The sequence below is a fragment of the Mirounga angustirostris genome, unplaced genomic scaffold (assembly GCF_029215605.1).
Source record: "Mirounga angustirostris isolate CCGP_5_RB_7025 unplaced genomic scaffold, mMirAng1.0.hap1 SCAF_6, whole genome shotgun sequence".
NCBI classification, from domain to species: Eukaryota; Metazoa; Chordata; class Mammalia; order Carnivora; family Phocidae; genus Mirounga; species Mirounga angustirostris.
This window is the reverse complement of record NW_026991714.1, coordinates 9,768,109-9,795,852: the sequence shown is the minus strand read 5'-3', so window position 1 is coordinate 9,795,852 and position 27,744 is coordinate 9,768,109. Positions and strand designations below refer to the sequence as shown.

Sequence of the window (27,744 nt, the reverse complement as noted above, 5' to 3'; positions counted from 1 at the left end):
CGCCCCCCAGCCCCCGGCGGCCGGGCAGGGGAGTGCGGGGCGGGGCCGGCGGCCGCGCGGATCTCCGCCGCCGCCCTCGCCGCCGCCGCCGCCGCCTGCCGCTCGGGCCGCCCGCTCGCCCGCCGCTGGGTGCGCTGCACGCGGGGGGCAGCCGCGGTGCAGAGGTTCATGCAGCGGCGGCGGCGGCGGCGGCGGCTGCTGCTGCTGCTGCTGCTGCCGCCGCGGAGGCAGACAGACCGGGCGCCGCCGCCGCCGCCGCCGCCCTCCCCCGGCTCCATGCCGCCGCCGCCGCCGCCGCCGCCGCCGCCTCCTCTCCGGCGAGGGGCGGGGGGCTCCGGCCCCGGGTGGGCACCGCTCCGCGCAGCGCCGCTCCCCGCTCTGCCCTCGGCGGGGGCGCCCGCCGCCTCCTAGGAGCGCACGCTCCGCGCGCCCTGCCGGAGAGAGAGGGGGCGGGCGTGGGCGGGGGCCGGCGGGCGGGCGTCGGGGCGGCGGGGACCCCGCGCGGCGGCCGGAGGAGGGGGCTTCCCGGGAGGATGCCCGGCGGCGGCTGCCCGCTCCCAGGCGCGAGCTGAGCCGGACCGGGAGCTGGCGGCGCGTCGCCATGCCGGCGTGACGGGCGCCCCCGGCTGCCCGCGCGGGCCCCCGCGCTGCCCCACGCCGCGCCGCGCCGGCGCCGGGCGGCAGGATGGGCTGTATCCAAAGCATCACCTGCAAGGCGCGGATCCGGCGCGAGAACATCGTGGTGTACGATGTGTGCGCCACCATCGACCAGTGCCCCACGCGCATCGAGGAGACCTCGCCCATCGTCCTGCGCTACAAGACCCCCTACTTCAAAGCCTCGGCCCGCGTGGTCATGCCCCCCATCCCCCGCCACGAGACCTGGGTGGTGGGCTGGATCCAGGCGTGCAACCAGATGGAGTTCTTCAACACCTACAGCGACCTGGGCATGTAAGCGACCGGCGGCGCGGAGCCGGAGCGGGGTCCCTGGCCCCGTCCCTCCTCCCCACCCCGACCCTCCTCCTCAGCTCCTGCTTAGCGCTCTCCCCATCCTCTTTCTAAACCTTCCTCCCGCCTCCTCTTCCACCTCCCTCCTCCCTGCGCTTTTGTTTCAGTGACAGGGCGGGTGTAGGGAGGCTCCTCGCGAAGGCATTTTCTCGTGGTTTGCTTCTGACTCCCCGTGAACGCGAGGAGGAGGGCGCGGGGCGGCGAGAACGCGACAAGGAGGGTTCGAGAGACGGGCGTGGGGGTGGCTGGCGAGTGCCCTGGGAGTTTCGGGGAGCCGTCTGGGCTTGATGGGGCTTCCCGGGAAGAGTTTGGGGGGACCTGTGGAGAGAGGAGTGGAGTGGAGCGCCGGGGGCGCACCGGCTGTGCCGCGCGTCCTTTGGAAAAGCCCGAGAGGGCTTGGAGGAGAAGGTCCCGGGCGTCCGAGCGGGACTTGCTGGTTCTGCCCCTGTTCCCTCCGCTGTTGAATTCGAGCCCTCGTGCCCCAGGCCGGGAAGGCTGCAGGCGTTTCCCTTCGGAGCCGCAAGCCCGGCGGAGCCGCCTCTCTGGCTCGGCGCCCTCTGGACGAGTTGTGCGGCGGTGGGGAGCGGGCAGGCACCTTGTGCGAGCGGTCTGGGGCTGGCGCGGCGCGGGGTTTTCCTTGTGCTCCGGGCAAGTACACGTCTCCTGGCTGTCCAGGGTCCTTACTTGCTCCAGAACTTTACTAACTGCGGCGCCGGGAGGGATTCCCCAGCGCCCACCGGCGAATCCAGTCGGCGAGCTGGGAGCTCTCCAACTTCTTTCAGCAGCGCTGCTCGGTGCGCGCGGGGCTGGGCGGCTGCGGGGAGACCCAGCACCGCGGCGACTCCGCGGCCGCCACCCGGAGTCCGCAGCCTGCCCCAGAGCCCCAGGCTGCGGGCTGTCGCGCCCAGGACTTTTTAGTTACTCACTTTGCTTAACTCCCCGCCAGCCTCCTTGCAGAAACCGACTCTGAGCGGTTGGCGACCACAGTGGCTAAAAGGTTTGGGGCCTGCATTCTACCTGCGCTACAGTGTTGGTCTGGAGCACTTAGCCTGCGGCCTCTAGAGAAACCCTCTTCTGGAAATCCAGCCTCATTTCATTTATTAACCGGGGACTCTGGAGCTCCCAAGGTTCATCCATTGAATATATGGGGAAGGGAGTTGATTTTGAAAGGCCAAACGATCTTTTTTAAATGGCAGCTTGCAGGGTTTTTAACTGCACTCTGAGGGCGTGTAAGTTAACACTAGTCATGGGTGCTAAAAGAGATTTTGACAGGTTGTTTTGTTCTCCCTGCCTTCCCCTCAAAGAGTTTGAACTTTTCTCTTTAAGCATAAAAGCTGAGGGCTGGAGAAGGCCCATTCCTAGTGAAGATGTGCGAGAGCCTAGTTTCTTCCTATATGCCTCTGTTCACTGTGTTCTTATCTTTCTGGAAGACAGCTGGATGTAAGAAATGGGGGACATATTATTTTGGGTGAATCATGCCATTTAAAAACACACACCCTCCAAAGGATGATTATATCTGAACACATGGGTCTCTTAAAGCTGTTCTTTTAGAAACCCATTATTTCCAGCGAAGTCAGAGCAAGCCCCACACCAGGCAAAGGCCTTCCCTCTTGTCCTGGCCCTGATGGTGGTGTACACCTTGCCCGGGTGGGCGGGGACCGGAGCAGTAATTGCAGTCTGGGGCCAATGCAGAGGAGGCCAGGAGGGACTGAGCATTTTTCCCCGGACTACACAGCCAGGCCTCCCTGTTGCTTTATATCTCTTGTGAATCAGTAAATCAAAAGCAAACAAATAAATAATTTCTTTCCGTAAAAGAAAACATATCCCACCTCAGGAAAAGCTGAGTTGAGATATAAACAGACATAGTAGTCAAACATCCTTGAATCTGGGGGACAGAGTGTCCACCGTGGAACCAGCTTCAATGGGGATGAACTGGTGTTGGGTCTGAGGGGCACTTATTCCCTGATGTTTCCTTGCTGAATTCTTGCCTCTGGGGCTTGGAAAAGAGCTTTGCTTTTCAACTGCTACTATCAGTATTTTAAGATTCTCAGTGTTCATATTGATGCAGGGAAGCAAAACAGTGCCCAAGATATCATGAAGCATATAATTGGAGATCTGGGTCCAGAGTCCACCTGTTTTCATGGTTGCAGTAATTGCTATGTTTAAGCATACTCTGGAGCCCAAATTGGATTGAACCCATCTCCACAAAATGTGTATGCCCTGAAAACTTAGCCAGGACAAACTTTTTAATGGGACCTCATATTGCATGGAAGTCTTCACAATCTGTTGGTTATTACCCACTTTAGCCAGTATCTGGAGTGGGGGGATAAAAAATACCACAGGCTGAATTTTCACCCCTCTGCAATGCTCTTGTTACATGAAGCAAGACATGATCAGAGGGTATAGGTTAGAAAGCTGCCTTTTCAACATTTTAAAAGGGACTGCCAGAGGAAATCCATAATTTAAAATGGCAAGAAACTTCTAGTGACAGGCTTAAAAGAAAACATGAGCTTTTGTGGGTTAAAGTTTCAACATATCCAAGAAGGAGTAGGTTTCTGAAGGAGCATTTGAAACAGTTGATGATCATGATGGCCGGAGCTTAATTTGAACTTGAACTCAAGTGACTTGGAACATTCTCACATGATTGCATAGAACCCAGGCTGGTGAATACTTATGTCCTCTATTTATTTCTCCTTTGGCCCTGGTGAACCCCGCTAATGCAGCCCTGGTCCAAGTCTTCATTTTTCCGGGAATGAAGGGCCTCTGGTTTTTCGTCAATCATCCCATCAATAAACAAATATTTATCAAGCGCCTCTCAGGTCTGGGCACCAGCAAAGAAAGCAAAGGACCAAGCAGGCAGCTTCATAGTTCCTCAGTGTAGGAGGGAGGGACACAGGCAGAACAAGCCTTTGCTCCCAAGCAGTATAGGAGAAATCTGGAAAGAGGGGTGGGAAGCCAGGCAGGGTTTTCTAGAGGCAGAAGGACTGGAACTGGATGTGAGCAATGGATAAGATTCAGCTAGACAAGGAGGGGGACTCATTCTAAGAGGGAAGAACAGCAAATATATGGGGGCAGGAAAATATAAGGTGTCTTAAGAGAGCATAAGTAGGCCAGAGTGGAGCTTTCAAGTAGGAGAGCAGTGGGAGATGAGGTCCGAAGGCAGGCCAGGGTCTGTTGGGAAAGGCCTAGGATAATATGACCTGGAAAGGAGAAGGTTGAGGTCAGGTCTTCTGAACCAGCGTGGAGAGGCTCTTCCTACTTTCTTCATACCTCTGGGCCATGCAGGGGCTTTTCAACAGAGACATAAAACCTCTGTGATGGAACAGTTTTGAATGCTAGAGTATGCCACCCAAGAGGTTTCCTGAGTGAGGTTTGAACAAAGAGTGGGGTTCATGTGTCAAGGATGAATGAGGTGAAGCCGAGGTCAGAGGGAGGACAGGCCGTGGCTAAAGGCCCTCCCCACTCTCTCTGAGCCCATGTGTGTCATCTTCTGGAGCTGTAAGGGAATTGTGGTCAGCCCAAGGCTGGGAGACCCTTGGCCTGGGTGAAATTTGCGGAGGTCAGAGCTCACTCCCGCCTGTCCCTACTCCTCCTTGGGAGTCAGTGTTGATGAGAAGTTGACACTACCTGCCCACCTTTGTTGCCTGTTCAGTCCAATCCAAGCTGGTTTCCATCCATTCCAGAATTGTTCTGGCTCAGTTTGTGACTTCCATGTTACCAATCCAGCAGATGCTTTTGAGAGACACTCGCTATTTCAGCAATATTCCGCATAGTCGACAGCTTCCTCCATCTTGAATCACTCCCATCTTTTAGCTTGATGCTATTTTTCTAGCTGTTTCTCTGTCTTACCTCAGAGTACAGTTCATGAGGACCTTACTCATTGGATCCTCTCCCCGGGTAATTTTATCCTTCCCCATGGCAATCGATACTCTGTGTGATGCGCAGTCACCTGCGGCATAGGGTGTGTGTGTGTGTGTGTGTGTGTGTGTGTGTGTGTGTATGTATCGGTCGGTGTACGATTTCCCCTTTGGCTGTCTCAAAGACATCTCAAGCTTAATGTACCCAAACCGGAACTCTTGACTGCCACTCCAGCTCCCTCCCCAAATCTGCATCTCCACCGATCTTCCCCCATCTTGGTAAAGAACATCTCCAGCCCCTGAGCTGCTCAGGCTGAACCATCTGTGTGTCATCCTAGATAGTTTCCCACACGTCCAGTCCATCATCAAACCCCCCTGGTCCCGTCTCTGGGATAGCTCTGTAATCCAGCCACCACTCTGCGTCCACTCATACCCTCACAGGGAGGTCGTCGTCAGCTCTCACCTGCTCCAGCAGAGGATATCCAGCCAAACTTCCCACCTTCATTCTTGCCCTCCCTCCAGTCTCTTCCCCACACAGTGGCCAAGTGATAGTTTCAAAACGTAAATGTTACCACTTTCCTGCTTAAACTCTTTTACTGACTTTTCATTGTAAAAGGTAGAAAATGTGAAGGCCTCATCCCAGTCTCCGAATTTTCTGTTCTTAAGCCGTGTCAACCTGTTTCCACTTCTAAAAAAAAAAAACAAAACAACAAACAAAACAGCTTCCTTGTCCCAATTCAGAACTTTTCCTTGTGCTGCTCTCTGTCTGAAATGCTTTTCTTGCCCACCCTTTTCTAGCACATTCCTACTCCTTATTCAGGCCTAAACCATTACCTCCTCAGAGGCCACCCGGATTTCACAGTTTAAATTAAGGTTCTTCTGTTCTCTTGAATGAGACACTATTCTTTTACTTGTTATAGTTTGTAAGAATGTAATTGTATGTTTGTTTAACACCTGACCCTTCTGCTAGAATATAAGCCCCATGAAAGCAGATATTCTATCCATCTTATGCCCTATGAATGGTGCTTAGCTCCTACCAGGCCCTCCATAAACATCTGAAAAATAAATGAGCCATTTTTTTCGGACCTCGAATAGTCTGTGTCATCTTCAACAAATCATGTCTGTCTTCAAAATCAGCTTTTTTTTTAAAGACTTATTTTTTATTTGAGAGAAAGAGAACACACGGGGAGAGGCAGAGGGAGAGGAAGAATCCGAAGCCGACTCAGCGCTGAGCACAGAGCCCAACACGGGGCTTGATCTCACAACCCTGAGATCACAACCTGAGCTGAAACCAAGAGTCGGATGCTTCACCGACTGGGCCCCCAGGGGGCCCCTCAAAATCAGCTTTTCCTATCACACCCAAGGCTAACCCGACCAAGCTCTTGAACTCTAGACGTCCCAGCTGTCGCTTAACACATACACAGTGTAACGCCGCTATGCTTTTGGGTCATTTCGTTCTGCGTTGCCCCGGCAGATCCACTGCTCCTCAGCGCAGGGCTCCCATCTGTCACTTCCTCTGCCTCCAGGTCTGTGCACGAGGAGCCGTGTTCAGCAAACACCCAAACCTCACTTTCGCGTTACCTGTGATCAAGTGGCATTCGGTGTCTGCCCAAGGAGAGGCAACCCGGAGACCATGTCATAGCACCGTTCACCTGCATCACTGACCCGTGGTCTGAATCTCAGGACTGTGGGTGCTAGTACCCCGCTCTTTCAGGTCATTTCCCCCAAAGCTAGCAGTTTCCTTTGTGACCATGGCTGCGGCTGCCTGCACGTGCGGTATGGCTTTGCATGTGGCCCTCCTCAGTCATAGAGATACCTCCTTCAGGCATCTGATGAGCCCCCAGGCCACTTGCACCAACACCCACCCTCCCCCCCCCCCCCGTTCCCATTACAGCCCCGGATGGGGGGCTCATGACCTGGAAGGGGCTAGAGCTGCACTTCACCAGAAATGTCAGGGACTCCCAGTCGAGAGCATGAGATGAGAAACAGGATCCACTTCCCTCATGAGAGTCCTGAGTGCCCTTGAAGGGGAGCTGGCCTCACCCTTTGCCTCTAATCTTCTCCATCTCGGAGAGGAGGAGTGGCGGAGGATTAGCAGGTCTTATCAGGAAGCATTAAGCTCACTGGAGATAAAGCACAACCCTGGGGCTGGAAGGGATGGGAGGACCCAGAGGGGACGTCAGGACAAGGGTTAGGAGGGGAGTGAAAAATGAAACGCGGCTCGTGTAACCCAGATGCTACAATTCAGCCGGGCACTGGGTGGATGGGGACAGCAGGGTGTCAGTGACCGTCCACCAGGCAGCAGAGGCAAAAAGCTGTCTGCAGGTGCTTCGTGTTCCGGGTGAAGAGAGAAAGCTGGCGATTGGGTAGGGGACTGCAGACTCCAGTGCGGGGCACAAGATCCCAAATATCCCTTGCCCTCCGATTTGTCCAGCACTCGGATCTTGGCTGACCCTCCGCCGACCCTGGGAGCTCCATGCTGTCGGTGTGCCCATCTTCCTGAGGAGAAAACTGAGGCTCACGGAGGTCAGAGGACATGAGGGCACAAGCCTAGCTGGTGGCGGCGCGGGGACTGGCTTCGGACCCCGTACCCTGCCTGTCTGTGTGCTGCCATGGCTCAGCCCGGCAGTGGTGGAGACCGGCCAGCACCCCATTCCCAGCAGCACTAGAAAACCTCGCCCTTACGGCTGCTGCGGCCTGGGGCCTCCTGGTGCTTCGCTCCTTGAGGAGGGGCTTGGGTTGCCCCGCGGCCCCGGGTGGCTGATGCGGCCGCTTGGGTCGCTGATCACAGAGGCGCTGCCTTTTCTGATGTGTTAACACTAAACAGGCCCTGAGAAGTGGCCGCCGTTTATGAATGGCTGTCACGAGAAGAGAAATGACGCGAAGTCAGCGGTAACCGTTCGGGTGACCACTCCCAGCCAGGCAGGGCCCGCGTGGTGCCGGGGTCCCTGGGAGGGGTTGGGGCGCACACGCCAGCTTCAGAGAGACCCCCACATGGTATTGGGGGAGCCGCCTGCCGTTCTCACCGGGACTCCCAAATCAGCGAGGTACCCTGGAGTTGTCGCAGTGGGTTTTAGAAAGAGGGGTGCCTGTGTCCAGGTGGCGGGAGAACCGTCCGCATCCAGGAAAGCCTCCCGAGTCTGGGAGGTGCGCCACTGAAGGGCCCCAAAGGGAGGTGAAGGAGATGACCTGAAAGGTCTCGGTGCCGGCTGCTTTCCACACAGGGCCCCCCGGCACATCTCAGCAGCCAGGGGGGCTACTCCTGTGGCAGTGAGGTTCAGTAGCTGGCCCGGGGCCTCAGCCGGCCAGCAGCCCCGCCAAGAGCCCAGGCCCCGGCCACCCCTGTCCCCCTGCTCTTTCTAACCCGCTGCCTTCTCTCCTAGGAAGGAGGCGCTCAGAACTCGCTCTGCAAAATATCGCTGTCCCTCTACGGTTCCCTAGTCTTTTCCAAAACGGTCCTAGCTGTAGCGTGTTTCTCTGATTCGTGTGTTTCCTCACTCCTTCGGAAATGGAGAGAGTTGTTCTGAGGTCAGGGGCGTGGACGTCTCGGAGCTCCCGCTGAGAGTGGTGGTAGACATTTGCAGCGACAGCAGCTCTTTCTGGGGGGTGGGGGGGACAGAGAAGGCAGCCCCCAGCTCTCAGGGACCCCGAGCCGGCGTCTGGGCTGCAGATTTGAGCCCTGGGCCGCCTCCTCCAGGAGCTTCCTTGGGGGTCCCATGTCAGCCCTGATGGTCACCAGCAGATAGTGACCCAGACCCCCCAGCTCCTGGACTTCAGAGTCTGTTCGTCCCTCAGATTCTCCAGACCATCGCTGTTTGGACAGATGATCGGGAAGAGAAAGAAGACCCACTTCTGGTGGCAGAAGGACGGACATCCCTCTGGCTCCTGGGAATTCTGGTACTGTTGTTCCTTTCCCAAGGCCGCCTCAGGCCACCATGTTAGCCCTGCGGACCCTTCTCCCTCATTAGGCTCCGGTATGCTAGCCGGATGGAACCAGCGGCTCACGGTGCCGGCTGAAGATAGAGCCGCTGGCTCCCCAGCGCCGGGGTTCAGGTCAGAAGACCTGGGTTCGAGCGCCAGTCATGTGACCTTTAGCAGATGCCTTAACAATTCGGTGTCTGCTTTGCACGCACGTCACTGGGCGATGAAATCTGTCCTGTCGCCGTCACTGGGGGGTAAAGACCGTGAAAGAGCTCTCCGCACTGAAATGTGCCGTGCACGCATTATTGTTATCATGATGGAACGTGACTCTTGTCACTAGAGGATGACTCTCAGTCAGCTTCAAGGAACAGGGAGGTCACGGCTGTGGCCCTGGGGCTTCCGGGCAGAAAGGCGTTCAGACTCTGAGGATGAATGGGTCCCAGACGGCTCAGCTGCTGTTCCCTGGCCCTGCTCAGAGCCAGAGGGGAGGAGAAAGGCTGGCTTTGCCCACAGGGAGCCAGGGCTGTTTTCCACACATACTCAGGGGTGGGTGGTGGCTACCCCTCGTCCCACCCAGAAGTCACCCTCCCAGATCTGCTCTGAGCTGTGGGCTCTGGGTGGCATGCAGGACCCTGAGCACTTCCAGTTCCTGGACAGGATGCCTGCAACTCAGCCATATCCTCGCGGGGACTCCCCACCCTGTCCCGGGCCCTCCTGAGGTGACAGTGTCAGTCAGATGAGAAGCCTAGGACTTGGGGACGATTCTAGAGCGTGTAAGCCATGCTGTTCCAGCTCCAGAAGGAGCCGTAAGCTGCAGACTTCGCAACCCAGGTGGACAGATGGGACCAATGAAATGATTTGCATCCAAATTATTGTTAATATGTCTGCTGTCATAAATATATTTTATTCTCTCCATATAAAATGATTTTGTCTCTTTATAAGAAGTCTTCACATAATTAACCAGACGATAATCATGAAACATATTTAGAGCAACCATTCCCATTTTACATGGGTAAGTGGAGGCCCGAAGAGACGAAAGAGTGTGCTCAAGGTCACCCTGGCAGGCCTGGGGCCCAGGCCTCTCAACTCCTCCCTAGTCCCTCCCTGTGCCAAGTGCACAGTCGGCCGACCCCAGACAGGAGCTGGGGACAGGAGCGGTCATCCTTAGAGCCGTGCACATTGGGCACCTCCGGGCCAGTCAGGATTTGTGGCCTCTAAAGACAAGAGAGGGCAGATAGGAACATCCCAATGTATTCAACAGAAGCAAAGAGAAATGTGCAGTCTGTCAGATTACAGTGAAATAAATAAGACCGTGGTGTCTGAGGGCACCTCAGTGGGGTTTCTGGGACAGGCCTGCCTCAGAAAGCCTCTGGCTGGAGCTTTCTCTTGGGGCCTGACCTTTCCAAGCTGGCTTTGGGCCTGTGCCAGGCTGGGGTGCTCAGAGGCTGTCAGAGGTCTGGCTAATGGGGAGTAATAAACCAGCATCCTCGGTCAGCATCTTGAAGGGCAGGTGGGCTGAGGAGGTCGGGGCTTCTGGGCATGAGTGGCGGCCGAGTCATGCCTTGGCAAGTTGGGAATGGCCAGAAACAGGCCAATGAGATGTTGCTTTGCTCTTGGCATGGGGTAGGGGACCGGGGTCAGGTGCTGGGGTGTGTGGGGACCACGAGGCTGGAAGGGGACTCAGGCTGGTTCTGGGAGAGCAGGATGCCGCCCTGTCTTCCTCCTCCTGAGGACCACCAGCTGAGCCTCCATTCCCAATGGCAGCATCCACACCTGAGGCTGGGGGACTCAATTCAAAACCAGATTTTTTTAAAGGGACTCAAATAATTGAAAATCTGTTTCAAACGTTCATGAATAACCTTCACATTTTGTTAAGAAATTTGTGTCAGAAAACTAAACCCACACTCCCAAGATGTCTTCATGGCCTCTGGAGCCAAGGAGCCTGTCTGGTGCTGGGCCCCATGTGGGCTTTAAGGAGGGAGCAGGTATTTGCCTATTGTCTGTATCCCCATGAGGCCATAAGCAGCTTACTCAACGATACTCAGCCATTTGTTGAACACGCATTTCATGCTAAATGTGCCGTGTGCACATCTGTGAAGTGAGGCTGTTACTTTCCCCGAATTGGAGATGAAGAAACTGAGGCCCGAGAGGTTGACTAACTTGCCTGGCATTGCCCAGCTAATCGGTGACAGCCAGGATTAGAAACCAGGTTTCCAGAGACTCCGTGACGTTATGCTGCCTCATTAAGGGGTGAGTGAATGAATGAACCAATAAATGGATAAGGGGGGGGCTCAGGATATTGCCTGAGCACTTACTTTTGTCCTTCCTGAGCAAACCTGGGGAACAAAGGGTTTAATCAGATTGGAAATAGCCAGCCTCCTCGCCTCCCAGCTGGTTTGCTCAGCTGGTCAGGACATGACGTTAATGAGACTGGGGTCTTGGGGTCGGACCCAAGGGACCCTCTCAGCACCTGAGTTTGCATTCTTTACCCTGCCAGCTACCAGCTACCAGTCACAGCAGAGTCTAGATTCAAGAGAAACACCCAGAAAAGTGTAGGTAGTGGGTCAGCAGAATCATCCATGAGTCGCAGAATGTTAAGGCAATGTGGGAACTCATGAGCCCCCTGCTCATCTTAACAGATGGTGACCCCGAAGCCCAGAGAGGGGCCATGACACAGCCAGTGACCCAAGTCCTTCCGACTCCGGGTACCCCAGTCCGTAAAGTAGTAATTGGGTCACCACATCCTATTGTTTCATCCCTGCCCCCACCATCCCATTCCCTGTTTGCTGATTGTCCAGGTTTCTGGGCAGAGATGCCCAAGAGAGGAAGCAGCCCAGAGTCCAGGAAGGGCCTGGCCCTCGGCAGCACAGGGAGGAACTCACATCAGCCCAAGGGATGTCTACACAGTTGCCAGGAGCAGAGAGACCAGCCTCTTCCCAGTGTCCATAGACAGTGATTAGCATGCAGGAAAGGCGAGGGTTTCCCCAGAGGTACCCATCACAGGTGGCAGGAAATGGGAGGGTTTGGCAGCTGAGGGAGGAGGGATGTGTGGAGAACGTGAGATTCTGCCCGGGTGCCCAGCAACTCAGAATCCCTTTCCCTTACCTCCCCACCTCCCTCGTACTCAGGGCCATACATGGGCCCCCGGCCCCCCCTGCCCACACTCAGGCAAGGTAGCTTCATGGCCCCTGGCAGGTCCAGAAGAAACAAGATCCAAGTGGTGTCAAAGGTGACAGATTGTGAGGGGCCGGGGGCCCTCCCCTGACAGCAGGGCTCAGCTGGGAGGCTCCTGGGGAGCAGAGCAGATGGGGCAAGTCTGAGAGGGATATCCTAGCAGCCTGGAGACTCTGTTTCTGTTGTGGCTTTTACTTGGGTTTCTCTCCATTTTTTGTTTCTTATATTTTGTTCACTTGGAGCCTTTTAGCCCAGGGCATGATCTAAGTGTGCTGGCTGCTTACTCTCAGTCAAGAAGGGAGGGGCGGAGGGGAACGGAAGCAGCCGGTCAAGATCAACACCCAGCTTGGTGGGATTTAAGGGGGGTCTAAAGGAAGGACGGCAGAGGGGCCATGTGTGCCTCCGAGCAGCCTGTCACCTCGGCCCATCTGGTGACTCCAAAGCTCTGTCTTCACACCACTGCAGGATGCCCATCATGAGGCCTCTGGAAATTCTGAACAACATCAAGTGGTCTGCCCCCCCCTGACACGGTCCTGTTCCAGCCTGGGCCTCCCTCTCAAAACTCGCACGGGGACCCACCTCTGGCCCTCCCTGGAGGACGAGGTACCTTCAGATCTCCTGGCCTAGTTTCAAGTCCCTGTCCCTGTCTACCATGTGCACCATCTCTCTGTCCATGTCACCATTGCCCTGCCTGGTTTCTGGCCCTCTGCTCATCTTGGGCCAGTCACCCTGTCAGGCTGCTGGGCCTTAGCCAGATGCCTGCCCCTGGCCCCTGTCCTCCTGGGTCCTCTCTGTCGGACTCCCTCTCTTTCTCTCTGAGGTAGGACCGAGAAATGCAGAGAGGTTCCCAGCCAGAGGATCATGCTGTCCTTTGCCCTGGGAGGCCGGGAGCCACCCTGTCCTCCTTCGCATACCCTCTAAGCCTGCACTCTTTCTCTCATGGAGGGTGGGGGTGGGGTGGGGGGTTCAAAAGCCACGGAACGATTTTTATAAAGAAAACTGTTTGTGACTTACAGGGGCAACTAAACTAGAGTTCTGGAAGTCTGGCAAGGCAGCTGGAACCTGGGCCAGACCAGAGGACCTGGGACATCACAGAGTGGGTGGACCAGGGAGGGGGCGGACTGATGCTCCAGCCTCCAGGGCCGGGCCGCTCACAGAGGTCTGTCGCAGAGGGATGGGGTAATGAAAGAAGTTGAAGAACATGGTTCACTGCCCTTGTCCTCTTGGCGGCCATCAGAAAGGCCTGGGTGTCAAGAGCAGACCCTAAGATTGGGAAAGAGGACGATTGATGGGGTGTGGACAGGGCCAAGGGAAGCCACAGACAGCCGGGTTCCTGCCCAGCGAGGCCAAACTCTTAACGTTTTGTCCGGCCCTGCCTTCCCGGGGGGTGAACTTAGGAGACCCAAGCAGGCCTGGCGCTGATCTCACCCCCACCCCGATGCCAAAGAACAGCCCCCCTCAGCCTTCTCTGCTGAAAGCCCCCAGGGTAACAGTCTCTGGTCAGGTAGCTGAGCCGAGCGGCCCCAACTAAGGGGTGCCTGAAATGGAAGGGAGGGTTGGGGCTGGGCACCCCGAGGCGGCCCCTGCTGTGGCGAAGGTGCATCCTCCTGCACTGTCTCTTCTTCTCTCAGATGTCTCAGAGAGAGGTCATCTTTTCAGGGCCTGGGTCCTCCAGAGCATCTCACCATCTGGGTGTACGTGGGGGGCCACTGAAGACTCTCAGAAATGGGGCTGTTGCATGATGAGACAAAGGGTCAGACCTGAAGGTTGCCTAGAAGGGGTCATTGTGCAGATTTGGAGCTAAGGGCCCCTTTCTCCTGCAGGAGCCACCAGGCCCTCGGCCTAGAATGGAAGGGGCGATGCAGCATCGGGCCACCTGATAAGGTTTTCACAGAAGCCTTGGCCGTCAACCTTTAACCTGGGGATCTGTGCAGACGTTTCCATTAAGCAGCCAATTCTCTTTAGCCAAATGGTTGAAGGGTCGCGCGGGCCCAGGACTTGAAGCTGGGACACTTGGGCACCGCACCCTCTGGGAATGGCTGGTGAACCCTCGGGGCTTCAGATGGTTTCCTCTCTGCTCACATGGCGCCACCGTTTCTTCAGACTCAGGGTGGAGGAGTCCGAGGCCAGGTACCCCCAGGCTGGACAAACAACCACCACTGAGCCAAGAAGAGTAGGGATGCTTTTGGATCAGCAGACGGGTGTGTTTAGGTCTTCACTCCAAGAAAGAAATCCATCCTCACTTGGATGCTGAGAGGATTTTTTCTAAGATTTACTCTCAGCATCTGGTGCTTCTTGAAATGTCTGGGCATCAGAATTAGGATCTAGAATTTCACCTTGGTATTTACGACTTGCCACAAAAAAAAAAAAAAAAAGGAAAAGCATTTTGGAATGCTTTCATGCTATTCCAAAAGAGCAAAGACATTGAAAAAGTATTCTATTAGAAACATCTCTTGATAAGTGGAAGCAGAGTCGCCAGAGAGAAGGAAGTGGGTATAGATGGTGGGACTGGTCAAGGGCTAAGTATATCCAGAGTTCAAGAGCACAGACCTGCTGACAGAGTAGCAGCGAACTCTTGAGCTGTTACAGCTCGACCTGCAATCATTTCCAGTCTCAACGATTCAGTTTCTTCTGTCCTGCCATTCCTGTTTGTCAACATTTTGATACATGCATGACCCAGGATGGAACTGAGGTGGATCGCCCTGACCCTTAGCTCCTTGGCGAAAATCAACTTCCATACAACCTCAGCATCTTAGCTCTGGGTCACTCCATCCGACTTCTGAATATTCACTATTTATGTCCATAAGATCCAACTTGTTAGTTGTGTTGTGCGAATGTTCTGTGTTCCTGCCAAGTTTTATCTGCTTGCTCTATTCGTTACTGAGAAGGTCTGTTGAAACTTCTCTCCATGCTGGTGTGTTCATGACTCTCTTCCTGCAGAGTACTCCAGTTTACTTTGTACATTTCGAGGCTGAGCCTGCCTACTTCTTTGGTTTTGCTTCCTCTTCATGTTTGGCCTCTGGGGGATCTGTTTTGCAAGCTCAACCAAGGGGATTCCGTAAGAGATCTGTAATGGAGGGTTTTTCAGGATATTTATTTAACTACATTATGACCTCCTTACTAGGTTCTTCTGTTCCTTAACTATAGGCAAAAAAATAAATAAGCTTTTAGGGGCTACTTTTTCTGGTTTGAAGGAATATCTTTCCAAGCAAGCTGCTTGTCGAGGCAAGGCCCTTTGGTAAAAAGACCTGAGGTTTCTTAGCACCCCCACCGTTGGGAGTGGAGAGAGGAGCCACGGCATGCTGAGGATCTTGGATAGAGGGAGTCTGGCAAGACCCGTACCGTGCACCAGCTACAGCCGACAAAGGCATCCTGCTGTCTCAGTGACTCAGTTTCTCTGCGGTGTTGTGGATCTGCCCAATGACTGTGGCATGGGTCCCCATCTGTACACACTTCAGGGCCCCAAGTCTGCCTTGATGACCCAGAATGTTCTGCTGGAGAGGAAGCTCTTGAGGCCCTGTCTGAGCACAGCCATCCGCAGTGTCCCTCTGGAGCATCAGCGACTCAGAAGGATTTGCTCCAGGTTGCTCTGCTCTTCTTCCCTGGGCCTGACCCTGAGGCTCATTTTGCACTGGCATTCAGCCCTTGGCAGGTGGTGAGCTTGTGTACCTCCTTCTCTTCCAGATGGTTCTGAGAAGGACCATCAGGAGGAGGGAGGGGCGGGGAGGCAACACTGGCTGCTATTTCGAAGGCGTAACCAGGGGCCCCCCGGGAAGGCACCCATGCCTGGCATCGCCCGGGCACTCCTCGCGCTGAGTCGCCGGGGCGTGGGGACAGGGCTGGGGGCTCCCTGCGTCCAGCTGCTCTGGGGTATGGCGATCTCAAGGCAGTTGGGGGTCACATAAGACTAGAATCCGGTGACAAAAGGCGAGGCTGGAAGTTTAGTACCTACCAAAGTGCTTTTCTCTAGGTACTTCCGCTGAGGCTCAGACTTGCTCTTAGGGCTCATGCCGTCGTCGTCCATGTAACAAGGGAGAAAACCCAGGCTTGGGAAACTTAAGTGATTGGGCAGGTTCACGCGGTCAGGAAGTGGCCACACTTGCCAGCTGATTCCACGTTGATTGCTCCCTCTCGGTAGCTGATGGTAGAAAAAGAAAAGGCGATAAAACTTCAGAAGCTGGAAAGACCGGGAGCTCCCCAGCGCGACTGCTTTATTTCTCAGGTGCAACAATAGCACAGCTGTGAGAAGAGGTCAAGGTCATACAAACAGCTGAGCGGCAGACTAGCTGAGATCCCCCAAGGATGGAGTCTATTGTCAAACATGTCTGGTTTTTGTTTGTTTGTTTGTTTTTAAGATTTTATTTATTTATTTGAGAGAGAGAGAATGAGAGACAGAGAGCATGAGAGGGAGGAGGGTCAGAGGGAGAAGCAGACTCCCCGCTGAGCAGGGAGCCCGATGCGGGACTCGATCCCGGGACTCCAGGATCATGACCTGAGCCGAAGGCAGTCGCTTAACCGACTGAGCCACCCAGGCGCCCAATGAAACTTTATTTATTTTTTTATAAAGATTTTATTTATTATTTGACAGAGAGAGAATGAGAGAGAGAGAGCACATGAGAGGGGGGAGGGTCAGAGGGAGAAGCAGACTCCCTGCCGAGCAGGGAGCCTGATACGGGACTCGATCCCGGGACTCCAGGATCATGACCTGAGCCGAAGGCAGTCGCTTAACCGACTGAGCCACCCAGGCGCCCAATGAAACTTTATTTATTTTTTTATAAAGATTTTATTTATTATTTGACAGAGAGAGAATGAGAGAGAGAGAGCACATGAGAGGGGAGAGGGGCAGAGGGAGAAGCAGACTCCCCGCCGAGCAGGGAGCCCGACGTGGGACTTGATCCCAGGACTCCAGGATCATGACCTGAGCCGAAGGCGGTCGCTTAACTGACTGAGCCACCCAGGCGCCCCTGTGAATTTAATTTTTTATGCAAGCTTATCATGCCTCGGAGAAACACACGCCATAACGCAGTGACGGTCCTCAGGAATGACCTCGCCTGGACGGGTGCCGTGTCGGGAGCGTGGGGTCTGAGCCTCCCCTCTCAGCTGGGCCTCCGGGCTCCGAGGGGCAGAATGAGTTATCTCCTCCCGCAGGTGCAGGGGTGCCTGTCGGAGATCTGAGCTGCACCTCCGCCATCTGACTGGCACGCGGTCATCCATTCGTTTATTGGTTCGCCAGCCGATAGGCACAGGATGAACCTGACCCAAATGTGTCTCGTTAATACTTGCTGAAATTCACATTATCTCCATGAGACACATAAAGAAACTGAGGCTCTTCAAAGATCGTGTACTTTGCCCAGACTCACCGTGCTGGATCCAGAATTGAACACCAGGTTCGAAGGACTCCGAAGCTATGCTTCTGACCAGCAGGATCAGCACAGAAGTCCTAGTACTACTGCCTGACCTAAGATGCCAAGCAGGGCTTGCAAAGGCTGGGAGCAGCAAATAATTTGAACACCTAATCACAGAACCATTGCAAACATTCTTACCAAACTGCACGTACACGAGAGGGAGGTCAGGATTTTTCCGAAAGCCAACAAAACACTCTTTAAACAAAAACTATCAAAGACTTGTGCTCTTTGTGTTCATAGCTCTTTGGACCCCTCACACGGCACCTTGCGTTCAGGAGAGGTTTGCACATGGTGGAGTGGGGTGGGGCTGGAGATTCATTGTCCTTGTGGCGGCTGAAGCATTAGATTCCTGGGCAGAGGGCGCCACGGTGGAGAAGGGCACGGGGCTCAGAGCCACCGGCCTCTTACCTCCTCTTTGGAGGCCACATAGCATGAAAGAGCATGGGCTCTGAGCCCCCCATACACGGGCCATGTACGCAGCTCCATACGTAGCTATTACTAGCCGTGTGACTTCAGGCAGTTCAGGGACCTCTCTGTGCCTCTGCTTCCCCACCCATAACAGGGGTACCTACTTCGTAAAATTGTTAGGAAGATTACATGAGTTAACATTTACAACATGCTTACAACAGTGCCTCATGCATTGCGGGTACCCTGTGATTTTGTTAAATGTTTTTAAAAATGGGTGAGGGGCGCCTGGGGGGCTCAGGTTAAACGTCTGACTCTTGATTTCCGCTCAGGTCATGATCGAAGGGTAGTGGGATGGAGCCCTGCATCAGTCTCCACGCTCAGCAGGGAGTCTGCTCAAGATTCTCTCTCTCTCTCAAAATAAATAAATCTTTAAAAATTAAATTAAAAACGGGTGAACAAATAACTAAATGGAGAAGTATTCATTGAATACCTGGTATGTGCCAGGAGCTATGCTAGGAAATCTTTCATCCCGTGCAGAAAGTCTTGTGGTTGTGTACAAGCCCTTTTAAATCAGTCAGCTGGTGCTATTAAGCACCTGGATGCTTAGCACTATGCGGGGTCCACTATGGGCTTTGTAATCAGGGAGGCCTGCGTGGAGGAGGCGGAACCTGATAGACCGGTAGAGACCCCTGAAAGACTGCCGCAAGTTGCCTTTTCTCCAGGCAGAATTATACCAGTTCCCTGAAGTGTCCTTACCAGGTTCAAACTTGCTTATCCTTGGGACTCTGTTCCCAGAGAAGGTCTTCATGAGCGAGTAGCAGCCACGGGAGGACTTTTCATCTAGGCATTGCTATCCCAGCCTCGTGCCTGCTTTGGATCTCCAGAACCACAGCGTTCCCGTAAAAGAAGTCAGGTGTTACCTTCAACAGCCCCTAGGACTTTTCTGGCCATCCTCACCTCATGCCGAGCCCACTCCTTCCCCGTCCTGGTTGTCAGCAAATTTCCCTTCCCCGTGTCCATCGCTGCGCTTACTAGGCTGCACTTGGTTCTTTCCTGACTGCCTCTCCCAGGACGGATTTCCCTCTGTTTATCTCCGCCTGGATCTGCTGTCTCCTGAACCCCAGACCCAGAGCTCAAAGCCCCTGGATTAGATTATGAGCTCAGGATTTTTAGGAACCCTGATGCCTTTGTGTGCGTGCTTGGCTGGGGACGAGATCTACAAAGACAGAGTAGAGGGTCCTTATCCAAAAGTGATCAACTGAGCCTGAGCACTGAATATGGAGGAAGGCAAAGGACCTAAAGCTTCCAAGGGGAAGCTCAGGATAATAGGCTTTATGAGCCAGAATGAAATGCATGCTAATGCTCAGGAGGCTGTTTACCTGTGCTGAGGTTGACAGAGATCCCCCCCGAGACCCATTCCCCATGATTTGTCCACTTTACCATCCTCCTGGCTTTCTGGGCTCTGAATTGAAACGTTAGCCTAATGTGCCACACTGACCCAATAATCAATATGTTTAATTCAGAGATACAAAAAGCGATTCAGACAGGATCCTAAATAAACATAATGCTTTGTGGTCCCAGATGTCATAAAACCCTGAGTGGAGAAGGTAGACACTGGCCCTGGAGGTCAAAAGCCTCTTCAACAAAGTGGCCGTAGCAGTAACTGAAATGTCAGTCCGTTGAACTAAAGGCCCAGAGCATTCCCGTGAATTGTCCTCAGGGAAGATTCTGGACCTTCCGGGCCATGTTACTAATAACCATCCTTCATCTTGGTAATAGAAACTTACAAAGTGCTTTGGCTCATAACATTTCCTCTGCTCCTCACCGTAGCTATAAGAAGAAGGTGGGGAGGTATCATGTCTTTTTTGCAAATGAAGAAACCAAGACCCAGCAGAGTTACGTGACATGTCCAAGGCCAGAAGGCAAGGGATATGACCAGACAAGCTCCTTCTTTTTTTTTTTTTTTTTTAAGATTTTACCCATTTATTTGAGAGAGAGAGAGAATGAGAGACAGACAACATGAGAGAGAGGAGGGTCAGAGGGAGAAGCAGACTCCCCGCCAAGCAGGGAGCCTGATGCGGGACTCGATCCCTGGACTCCAGGATCATGACCTGAGCCGAAGGCAGTCGCTTAACCAACTGAGCCACCCAGGCGCCCCAGACAAGCTCCTTCTAACTCGTGAGGCAGGCTTTGTCCACTTTGCCATCCCTCCAGGCCTTGAGTTCTGCATTTGCGCGTCAGCTTGATGGGCAGCCAACCAAGAAGAGCCAGTCACCTTTCATTTGGAAAACTTGCAGAGATGGGCTCCATTTGGTGCCAGAAATGTATCTGACTTGAGCTTGTCTTTGACAATATGCAGATCCAAGATGGGCATTTTGCTGACTTTTGCTAAGATAATGCTCTGTGGCCTCTCTTAAAGTCACAAAGCAGCTGAAAGGGAATTTGAGAAAACATCTGACTCATCCTTCCCTCTCCCCCAGGAAACCCAGAAGCAGGTGGGTTTCCTGTACGACACAGGCCCTTCCACACACACACTGCCCCACCTTTGCCCATTGAAAACCCTCCTTTCCCCTTGAGAACCTGAGCAAAGTGCTGGTGCCGTGAACTGTCCTCAGGGAAGGCATCTGGACCCGACCTGCAGAATGCTCTGGAAGGCAGGACACCAGACGTGCTCTGGGACAATTTTTTTGCCGTTCAGACAGGTTAATGAGACAGGTGGGAACACATCCAAAATGTCAAGTCTCGCCTGAGTTCCATGTTTAGGTGGCACCTCTGATTTGGAAAAACGAAAATGCTAGAAACAGTCTTGATGGAAAAGATGAGAGTCTGAGACAGGAGTGGCCATTCCTGCAGTCCTTGGCCTCCTGAGTCTGTGGCTATCAGATAGGGGTCACCTTCTTTGTTCCAGGGCCCCTCCAGGGGGCACCTCCTTTACCTTGACTAAGACAGATTCAACCCCGAAGGGCCACCTACCACCTGTCTCCTCTGGCATAGTTGGAGAATCAAAGAACTAAAGTCTGCTGTGGGCCTTTGAAGTGCTAGTCCAGTCTAGGAGGTGGTGTGGAGTGCCCCCACTGCTCTCCCCATCTCTGGCTTTTTCAAAGAAACTCAAAACTACTCCTTTTCATAGGCAGGGGCAGGAAGAGAGGGTTGCTTTTTTTTTTTGGTGGGAAGATGGATGAAGTCATAGAGCAGCCTCTGAGTGAGGTCCCGTGGGGGAGAACAGAGAGGGAGTTTCTTCCATAAAGAAATGGCAGGTCCCTCCTTCGCCTGTGGGCTCTCTGCCTTTGATGTGCTCTTTCCCCCTTGAAGCTGAAGATTCTGCCCTGAAGAAAGTTAGTTTATACCTTGTTACTGAAGAAAATGGCTGAGGTTTGGGAGATAAACAGCCGCCCACTCCCTGTCTGTCAAGAGCCAGCACCACTCAGATGAATGGGAGGCCTCTCTCTGCTCCCTCTCTGCTCCCCCTCTTTCCCTCCCATGAGGACAGCTAGCTTCCTCCTCCCCAGCCCTGCCTCCCCCCCTTTGGGAATTGAGCTAACCCTTTAGGAAATACTTAATGTTCATAGGCCTCTCTTGCATAGAAGCAGTTCAAAGTTTCTTGTGATCCTGCATTTAAATCCGTCTCTTTCATTTCCTACAAATTTATTGCCATCTGTTGATTTCATTCCTATGACACCCACATCAAGATCATTCATAAAGAGGAGCAGAACCATTCCTAGACCCTTCCCTTACTCAGCACTTTCCCCCATCCAAATGCCTGGGCGTGCCTGGGTCTGTGAAAACATATTCACCCTCCCCCCGCTTTCGGTCTCTCGACAAACACACAGACACACACACGCACGCGCACACACAGTGCACACGCACACGTCTGACAGGCAGTTTTGAGTTTTAGTATTCATTCCCTGAATAATGAGAAGTCAGCACTCCCCAGTCCCTTTATCCCTGGAGAACCCAGGTTGCTGGACCCACTAATTTGGGTTCAGGATTCTTTGCTGCCTTTTGTCAGCGATTTTGCCTCATTGTCACTCATTCCTTCACAAAGCCCCCTTCCTTCTTTATTCTCATCACAGGTGCGTTAGCAGGTTGTGTCTCATCTGTCCTGCAGCCCCCGAGGGCCCCCCCCAGGCTTGGAGGGTTTGGGGAGGGACTAAATGAGGTGGCCTGAGCCCAGTGCTCAGCATAGGGCCTGACTCCTGTGAAGGGCTCCCCACGAATTATCGTTGGTATTGTTTTAGTGTCTGCCAGTCCTGTCCTTTAACGTAAACTTTGTCAGATCTGCCCATCCTCTTCTCCCCATCTCTGCCCCCTCATGCAAGCCCCACCTCCTCTCACCTGCACCACTGCCTCCCATCTGGCCTCCCTGCCTCCCATCCCCAAGCCCTTCCCTCTGCCACCCGTATGCATCCGGAGTGGGCATCTCAGCCTATACATCTGATCAGCTCATCCTCCTACTTACAAGCCTCCTAAGGTTCTCCATGCCCTCCAAAGTAAAATTCACACTCCTTACCAAACGTAATGCCAAACGTCTGCTGGGGGGCTGGGGGGGAGGGCATCTAACCTGCCTCATCTGCGGTCCCGCCGTCCCTCCACGGGGCCTCAACCAGACCTGCAACACACCGCGTGTCGCCCCCAGCCAGTGTCCCCCTCCCTTCCGGAAGACACCTGTGCGTCTCCCCAGAGAGCTTCCCTGGCATCCTCCCCCCACCCCAAGTCAGGATGAGCTCTCCCTCCCTCCCACCACCCCAGCCTCTACGGCACATTCATAGCCAGCATGTATGTGTTTCCTGATATTTCATAAATCTCCCCTCACGTGATCCTCACAACGATCCTGGGAGCTGTTACTATTATGGCCACCTCTGGATGAGGAACTTGAGACAGAGAAATGAAATGATTTGTTCAAGATCACACAGCTCTTTAGAGTTGGGATTGGAACCCGGGATCTGGCCCCAGAGTCTGCGTTCATAACCACCAGGCTCTGTGGCCTCCTGTACTGTTGATCGAACCATGGCCCTTTCTGGATTGAGCTCCTTGACCTAAGAAGACTCGTGCTACACGTTTGAATCCTGGAAGCCGCCACACTGCCCGGCTCCGGGTCAGAGCACATCTCCTTTCAGTTAACCCTTCAGCCAATCACATCCTTCTAGGCCTGTGGGACTCAGATTTAAGACTAACCCACCTGATGCGGCCAGTTGCCCACCCATCACTCCACAATAGGCCCAGAATGCCTTCTCGGTGTTAGAACCATGGGGTCAGAGACTCAGAAGACAAAGCCTCCACCCTTGGGGAGCTTGTGACTTGGTTGAGGAAATAAACAAGATTATACACAAACCTAGAATCACGGTTATGATTCCTCAAATCACAAACAAAGCTAGTTTCTTTGATTTATGGTCAGTCCTGACATAGAGTCTCCCTGTTGTCCCAGCTGGACCCCTTGAAGAGAGGGACCAAGTGCCTCTTTGTGAGCTCAAGGCTTCTGCAGCCGCCCTGTGTCTTGGCCACAGTTATGCACTCTTCCCAGGTCTGGATGGTAGAGGTCACTCAAAGGAATCAGGCATCTGGGAGATCCACCCTGGGTGGAAGAGGATTTCTGGAGGCAGAGCCCCAAACTGCAATAGACCCGAGTTGTTCAGGACTCTAGAACCTTCTTTAAGCATAGTCTGACACACACCCCCAACAATTACTTCCCACTGCACAATGTCCCTTAGTGAGCTACCTTCATAGAGATCTCTGCAAGGCAGTGATCCCCTTCGATGCCAACACGCCTCAGGTCAGAGCAGAACTGGCTGCCAGCATGCCACTCACCCTCACAACCTGCCTGATCACAGGGGAACTGTGCCCAGAGCAAGGAAACTGGGACCTCTGACAGTATGCCCTGCTGAGGAGCAGAGAGCACCATGGCTTTGCAGGACCAGCCCAGCACCCAGAAGCCTGCCTCTCCCCCAGCATCTCCATGCAATCCAGCCCAGAGCAGTCTCTCTCCTCCAGAGGCCAGGACACGTACGACCGTGCTTGGCATGTGCAGCTTTGCATCTGTCAGCACATGCAAAAGACAATGTGAGCTGTGCATCCCGTAGCTGCCAGCAATCTGTGGCCACCCTTTGCTGGGCCCCACGTAGATATGTACCACTCATCACCTCCAGGCAGGAACACGACCCTGTTAGTTCCTTTCAGCCTTACAATCCTGCAAGTCTGAGGCTAGTTAAGATGAGTGGTCTCTCTTTATTCGGACACCTCTAGGCCAAATTATGACCTCCACTCTCCAGAAACTCCCACTCTATGAGGAGTGATGAGCTGATACAGTGGCTATTTTTATGCGTGGCACCAAGACCCACTGCTGGAACATGTGCGTGGGGCAGGGAGGTGGTTGCCTCTCCTTGAGGTTGCCATGCTATTAAGGCTGAAGAAAGAGGACCCCAGAGGATGGGCAACGTGGTTGGACCCATGAGGGGGTCAGGAGGAGGGAGAGACAGGATGGAGAGCAGTAGAAGTAAGGATGGAGCCTTTGATGAGGAGCGAACAGAAGTAGGAGACAAAGGGGAGCCCCCAACTCGAGACGCAGGACCCCCAGCCTCACTCCTCCCCAGGCCCTACTGCCACCATCCTCTTTTCTGAGCTGCAGTGGCCCAGGTTCCAGCGACACGGCTCATGTGCAGTGACTAGGTCTGGGACAGCCACTCCGGAGAGCAGGATGGAGGGGTGAGAGGGCTACGAGAGGACGCAGCTGCTGCCTCCAGCCACGTCCTCTCTCCTGCGACATCCCTGGAACCAGCTGCCCGAGGGGGGCTGGGGGCTGCCTCTGTTGTCAGCCTTGGTTCTCTTCCAATCTCATTCTTCCTGACCTCCTGCACGTGGGGCTGGAGAGAGAAAGCCGCCAGGTGTGGAGCAGATGCAACTGAAGCAGAATCTCGGGCTTCAGAGTCCTCGCTTCCCATACTACTGCTCTGCAGTCTCTGTTTTCACATCTATTGATAGCATCGTGGTTCCGCAGCAAGAACGTGGCCCGCGAGCTCAGAGTTCTCGGATTCTGGCATTTCATTCGATTGCCAGTGATTCTGTGAGATAGAGAAAACGGGAATTAGCTACTCTGATCTGCAAGCGAAGAAACGGAGTCGGGGGAGAACTCATTCATCCACGTTTATGGAGCCGTGACTGGTATTAGGACCAGGAGAGCATGACATAGTGAACAAAGTACTGGACTTGGAGGTCAGAGTCTTAGATTCAAATTTCAGCTCTGCCACGGTCCAGCTGTGTCATGTAGGATGCATTAATTTTCTGATAAACTTTATTAGCTACAAAATAAATAGGTGTACCAGAAAGAAAAAATTGCCCATGGGTGATATCATGGTGACATGGTGGTCCCATTAGCCCTTTCCGTGCCTGGGGCAGACATAGCTAATCGATCAGAGCCCACTCTCCCACCGAGCAGCCCCAGGGTCCTCCTGCCTCCCGGAGCCCGCAGCCGCTGCTGAAAATCGGAGTCAGCACATAAAATGAAATTGCTTGCCATCCCTCCACTAGATCCCCAGGTTCTTTTCTTATCATCCTGGGCATAGAAACCTGTTCTCCTCTTTCCACCTGGCCAGCCTGGAACCTCCCTTTTCTGGAGATAAGTAGAGTATCCGAATGAGAAGTTCGGGGTTCGGGTCCCTTCTCTTGCTCGTCGCCTCCTCGTGTTTTGCCAGAGTGCAACGGCCCCTGCCGTGGGCTAGTTCTGAGGAGCGAAGGGGAGGGAGTCACCTGGGTGACTTTTCTACACCGTAGGGTGCAGCACCCGCGCGTTCGCGTAGCAGACACTCGGGGCATCCGCGGTGCGCCGGGCGCTGTACCGACACGCAGGGGCGAGCTGCATCCGTACGTGGTCAGGCGGGCGACATGAGTGCTCCCGCACGGGACATCTAGGTTCTCCCCCAAGGCGGAGGCGGAGAAGGCAGCCAGGCCTCCGCATCTGGAGCAGACGCTCCAGCCCCAGTTAGGGGCAGGGTCGCCCGGGCCTGTGACAGAAGGCGGGATGCTCATGCTCTCTGAGCTCCTGGCTTCTTTTCTTCCAGCAGATCAGCCAGTTGCCCCTTTCCTCTCTCGTCTGCTCTTGGAGTCTTTTATGTGGATTATTGCTGATCAGCAAAGTTAGGCTGCTGGGAAGAGACAGAAGGGTCACGGTGGGTAGTAACACGGGCAGGGAGAGTGGGCAGCAAGGACGGCAGTCAGAGCAGAAGGACGTCTGGATGTGCTGTCCCGTTCCCCGCACCGCGGACCCGCTCTCGGGGGGGGGGGTGGGGGGGTGGGGGGGCAGTGCACGGTGAGGCGTCTGCCTCCCCAGCCCCCGACCCTGCCCCCGCGGCCTCCGGCTTTCCCCTCCCCGGGATCTGCGAAGATTAACGTGTCTTCTAGAAAGCACGTGGCGCTTCTTGGAAAAAGCCATGCTGTGAACTCCGACTTTGGTAGAAGATTGAAGTCTTATCAAATCTCTGCCTCGCTCCATGCCTTAGGATCCTTACAGTCTTGTTCTCTTACATCCTCCGTGTCCTTTGCTAGTTCCCAGCTGGTCCCATAGACAAGCACATTACTGGCAGAGTTTGGTGAAGACACTGTACTTAGCCTACCTAAAAATACTGGTGAATGGCACGTCTCCCCCAAAGGGCTGTTTGAGGAGATTTAGTGCTGAGGCTTGCCATGTGGCTTCGTTTTTCCTGCTCCATCTTGTGAATGTGGGAACCCCTGGGGATTCCCGAGGTCTTGGGAGACTAGAACTCTCCTTAGTGTATCAAAACCAACCTTCAGAAAACCGGTTTGGTCTGTACTGACTTTAAAATACCCTGGATGATTAACCTTTGCACTATCTTTGCAGAAGACACACAGAATATGACTCTCCAGGGGAAAGAGAAACTCGTTTAGGCACTACCCACCACCCCCCAGTTGACAGGTGCCATGGTGTTAAGTGCTATGTCTGGGCCTGTGCTGGAGCTGGTCCCAGAAGCCCGGGACCACAGTGGAAATTGTTCCATTTGGAATTCTCCCTGGCTCGGGTGCCTCTCCATCTCTTTCCTGGCCTGGCCACAGTAGGAGACTCAGACCGTGCCATCCATCTGCCCTTTCTTTGAATCTTCAAGGAGAATATCTTCAGCCAGCATGTCTTGTACTATTGGCCTGAATAGAAAAGCAATGAAAGTTTATCCCTTATTGATGGTGAAACAAACAGACAAGGGGTGATGCATGCTTTCATTATAAATGGTGATCCAGAAGGATTCAGGTAATGCAATCTGAATCTCCATCAAGATGCTGTTTCCTGCTAGCCCATCTCCCAGCCTTAGCTACTGGAGTCATTCCCAATATACCCTTTGTTCAGAAAGGAATTGTTCTCAGAGTTTTGGACTTTGAGAACAAAAGGATGTATTTTAAAGATTTCATTGCTGTTACACTGTCGTTAGAGATTATATATTCCACCCCTCGACGGACTTTTATCTTTCTTCTGGGGCAGCCATAAACCGTGTCCACCACACAGGTGTCTAAAGAAAAATCCTACTAAAAGTAGGTTCTACCTGGAAGTCTTCTGGAGAAGGTAAGCTCCTGTAGGTGGACTGAACTCTTTCAGGGCCCTTGTAGGAACCTCAAAATTGGCCTAATTAATGTTTTTGCATAGTAATATACCTGTTTTCATTGTAGACTTAATTAGCTTCTTTAAAAATAATTCTTCAGGTGAAAGATGTTAATGACTTCTCGTCCTGCCCTGCTGAGCAGAGCCAGAGAGCTTGATAGTTTTAGGCCAAATAAAAGGAAGTAGTACTTTACGCTGCAGGTAGTAAATGTGCAAAAATCGTTACTCCGAGAAACAGTATGGGCTGAAATTATAAATAGATTCCAGGAATGAACTCTCAGAGAGTCGTGGATGACAGATATAAATGGGGTTATTAAATGGAACTTCGGGGACATTTCCAAAATGCTTAATGTTAACATTCTAGATTCATCTCCCATAT

The 27,744-nt window shown here is 53.7% G+C and overlaps 1 protein-coding gene across 4 annotated transcripts in view; it reads left to right on the top strand.

Moving 5' to 3' along the window:
• Nucleotides 1-214: 214 nt before the first annotated feature.
• The window catches only part of FAM78B (family with sequence similarity 78 member B), an 88,800-nt gene continuing 61,270 nt past the window's right edge, over nucleotides 215-27,744 (top strand). For 2 of the 4 annotated variants that reach the window (XR_010412181.1, XM_064593837.1), the window contains exons 1-2: nucleotides 215-948; nucleotides 8,658-8,759. Coding sequence is in view for 3 of the 4 variants with exons in the window: in XM_064593837.1 (XP_064449907.1) it covers nucleotides 686-948; nucleotides 8,658-8,759 (365 nt within the window). In the remaining variant the exon portion in view is untranslated. Of the gene's footprint in view, nucleotides 949-8,251; nucleotides 8,391-8,657; nucleotides 8,760-27,744 lie in introns of those variants that run through there. The other 2 variants (XM_064593838.1, XM_045876830.3) reach the window with 2 other exon arrangements.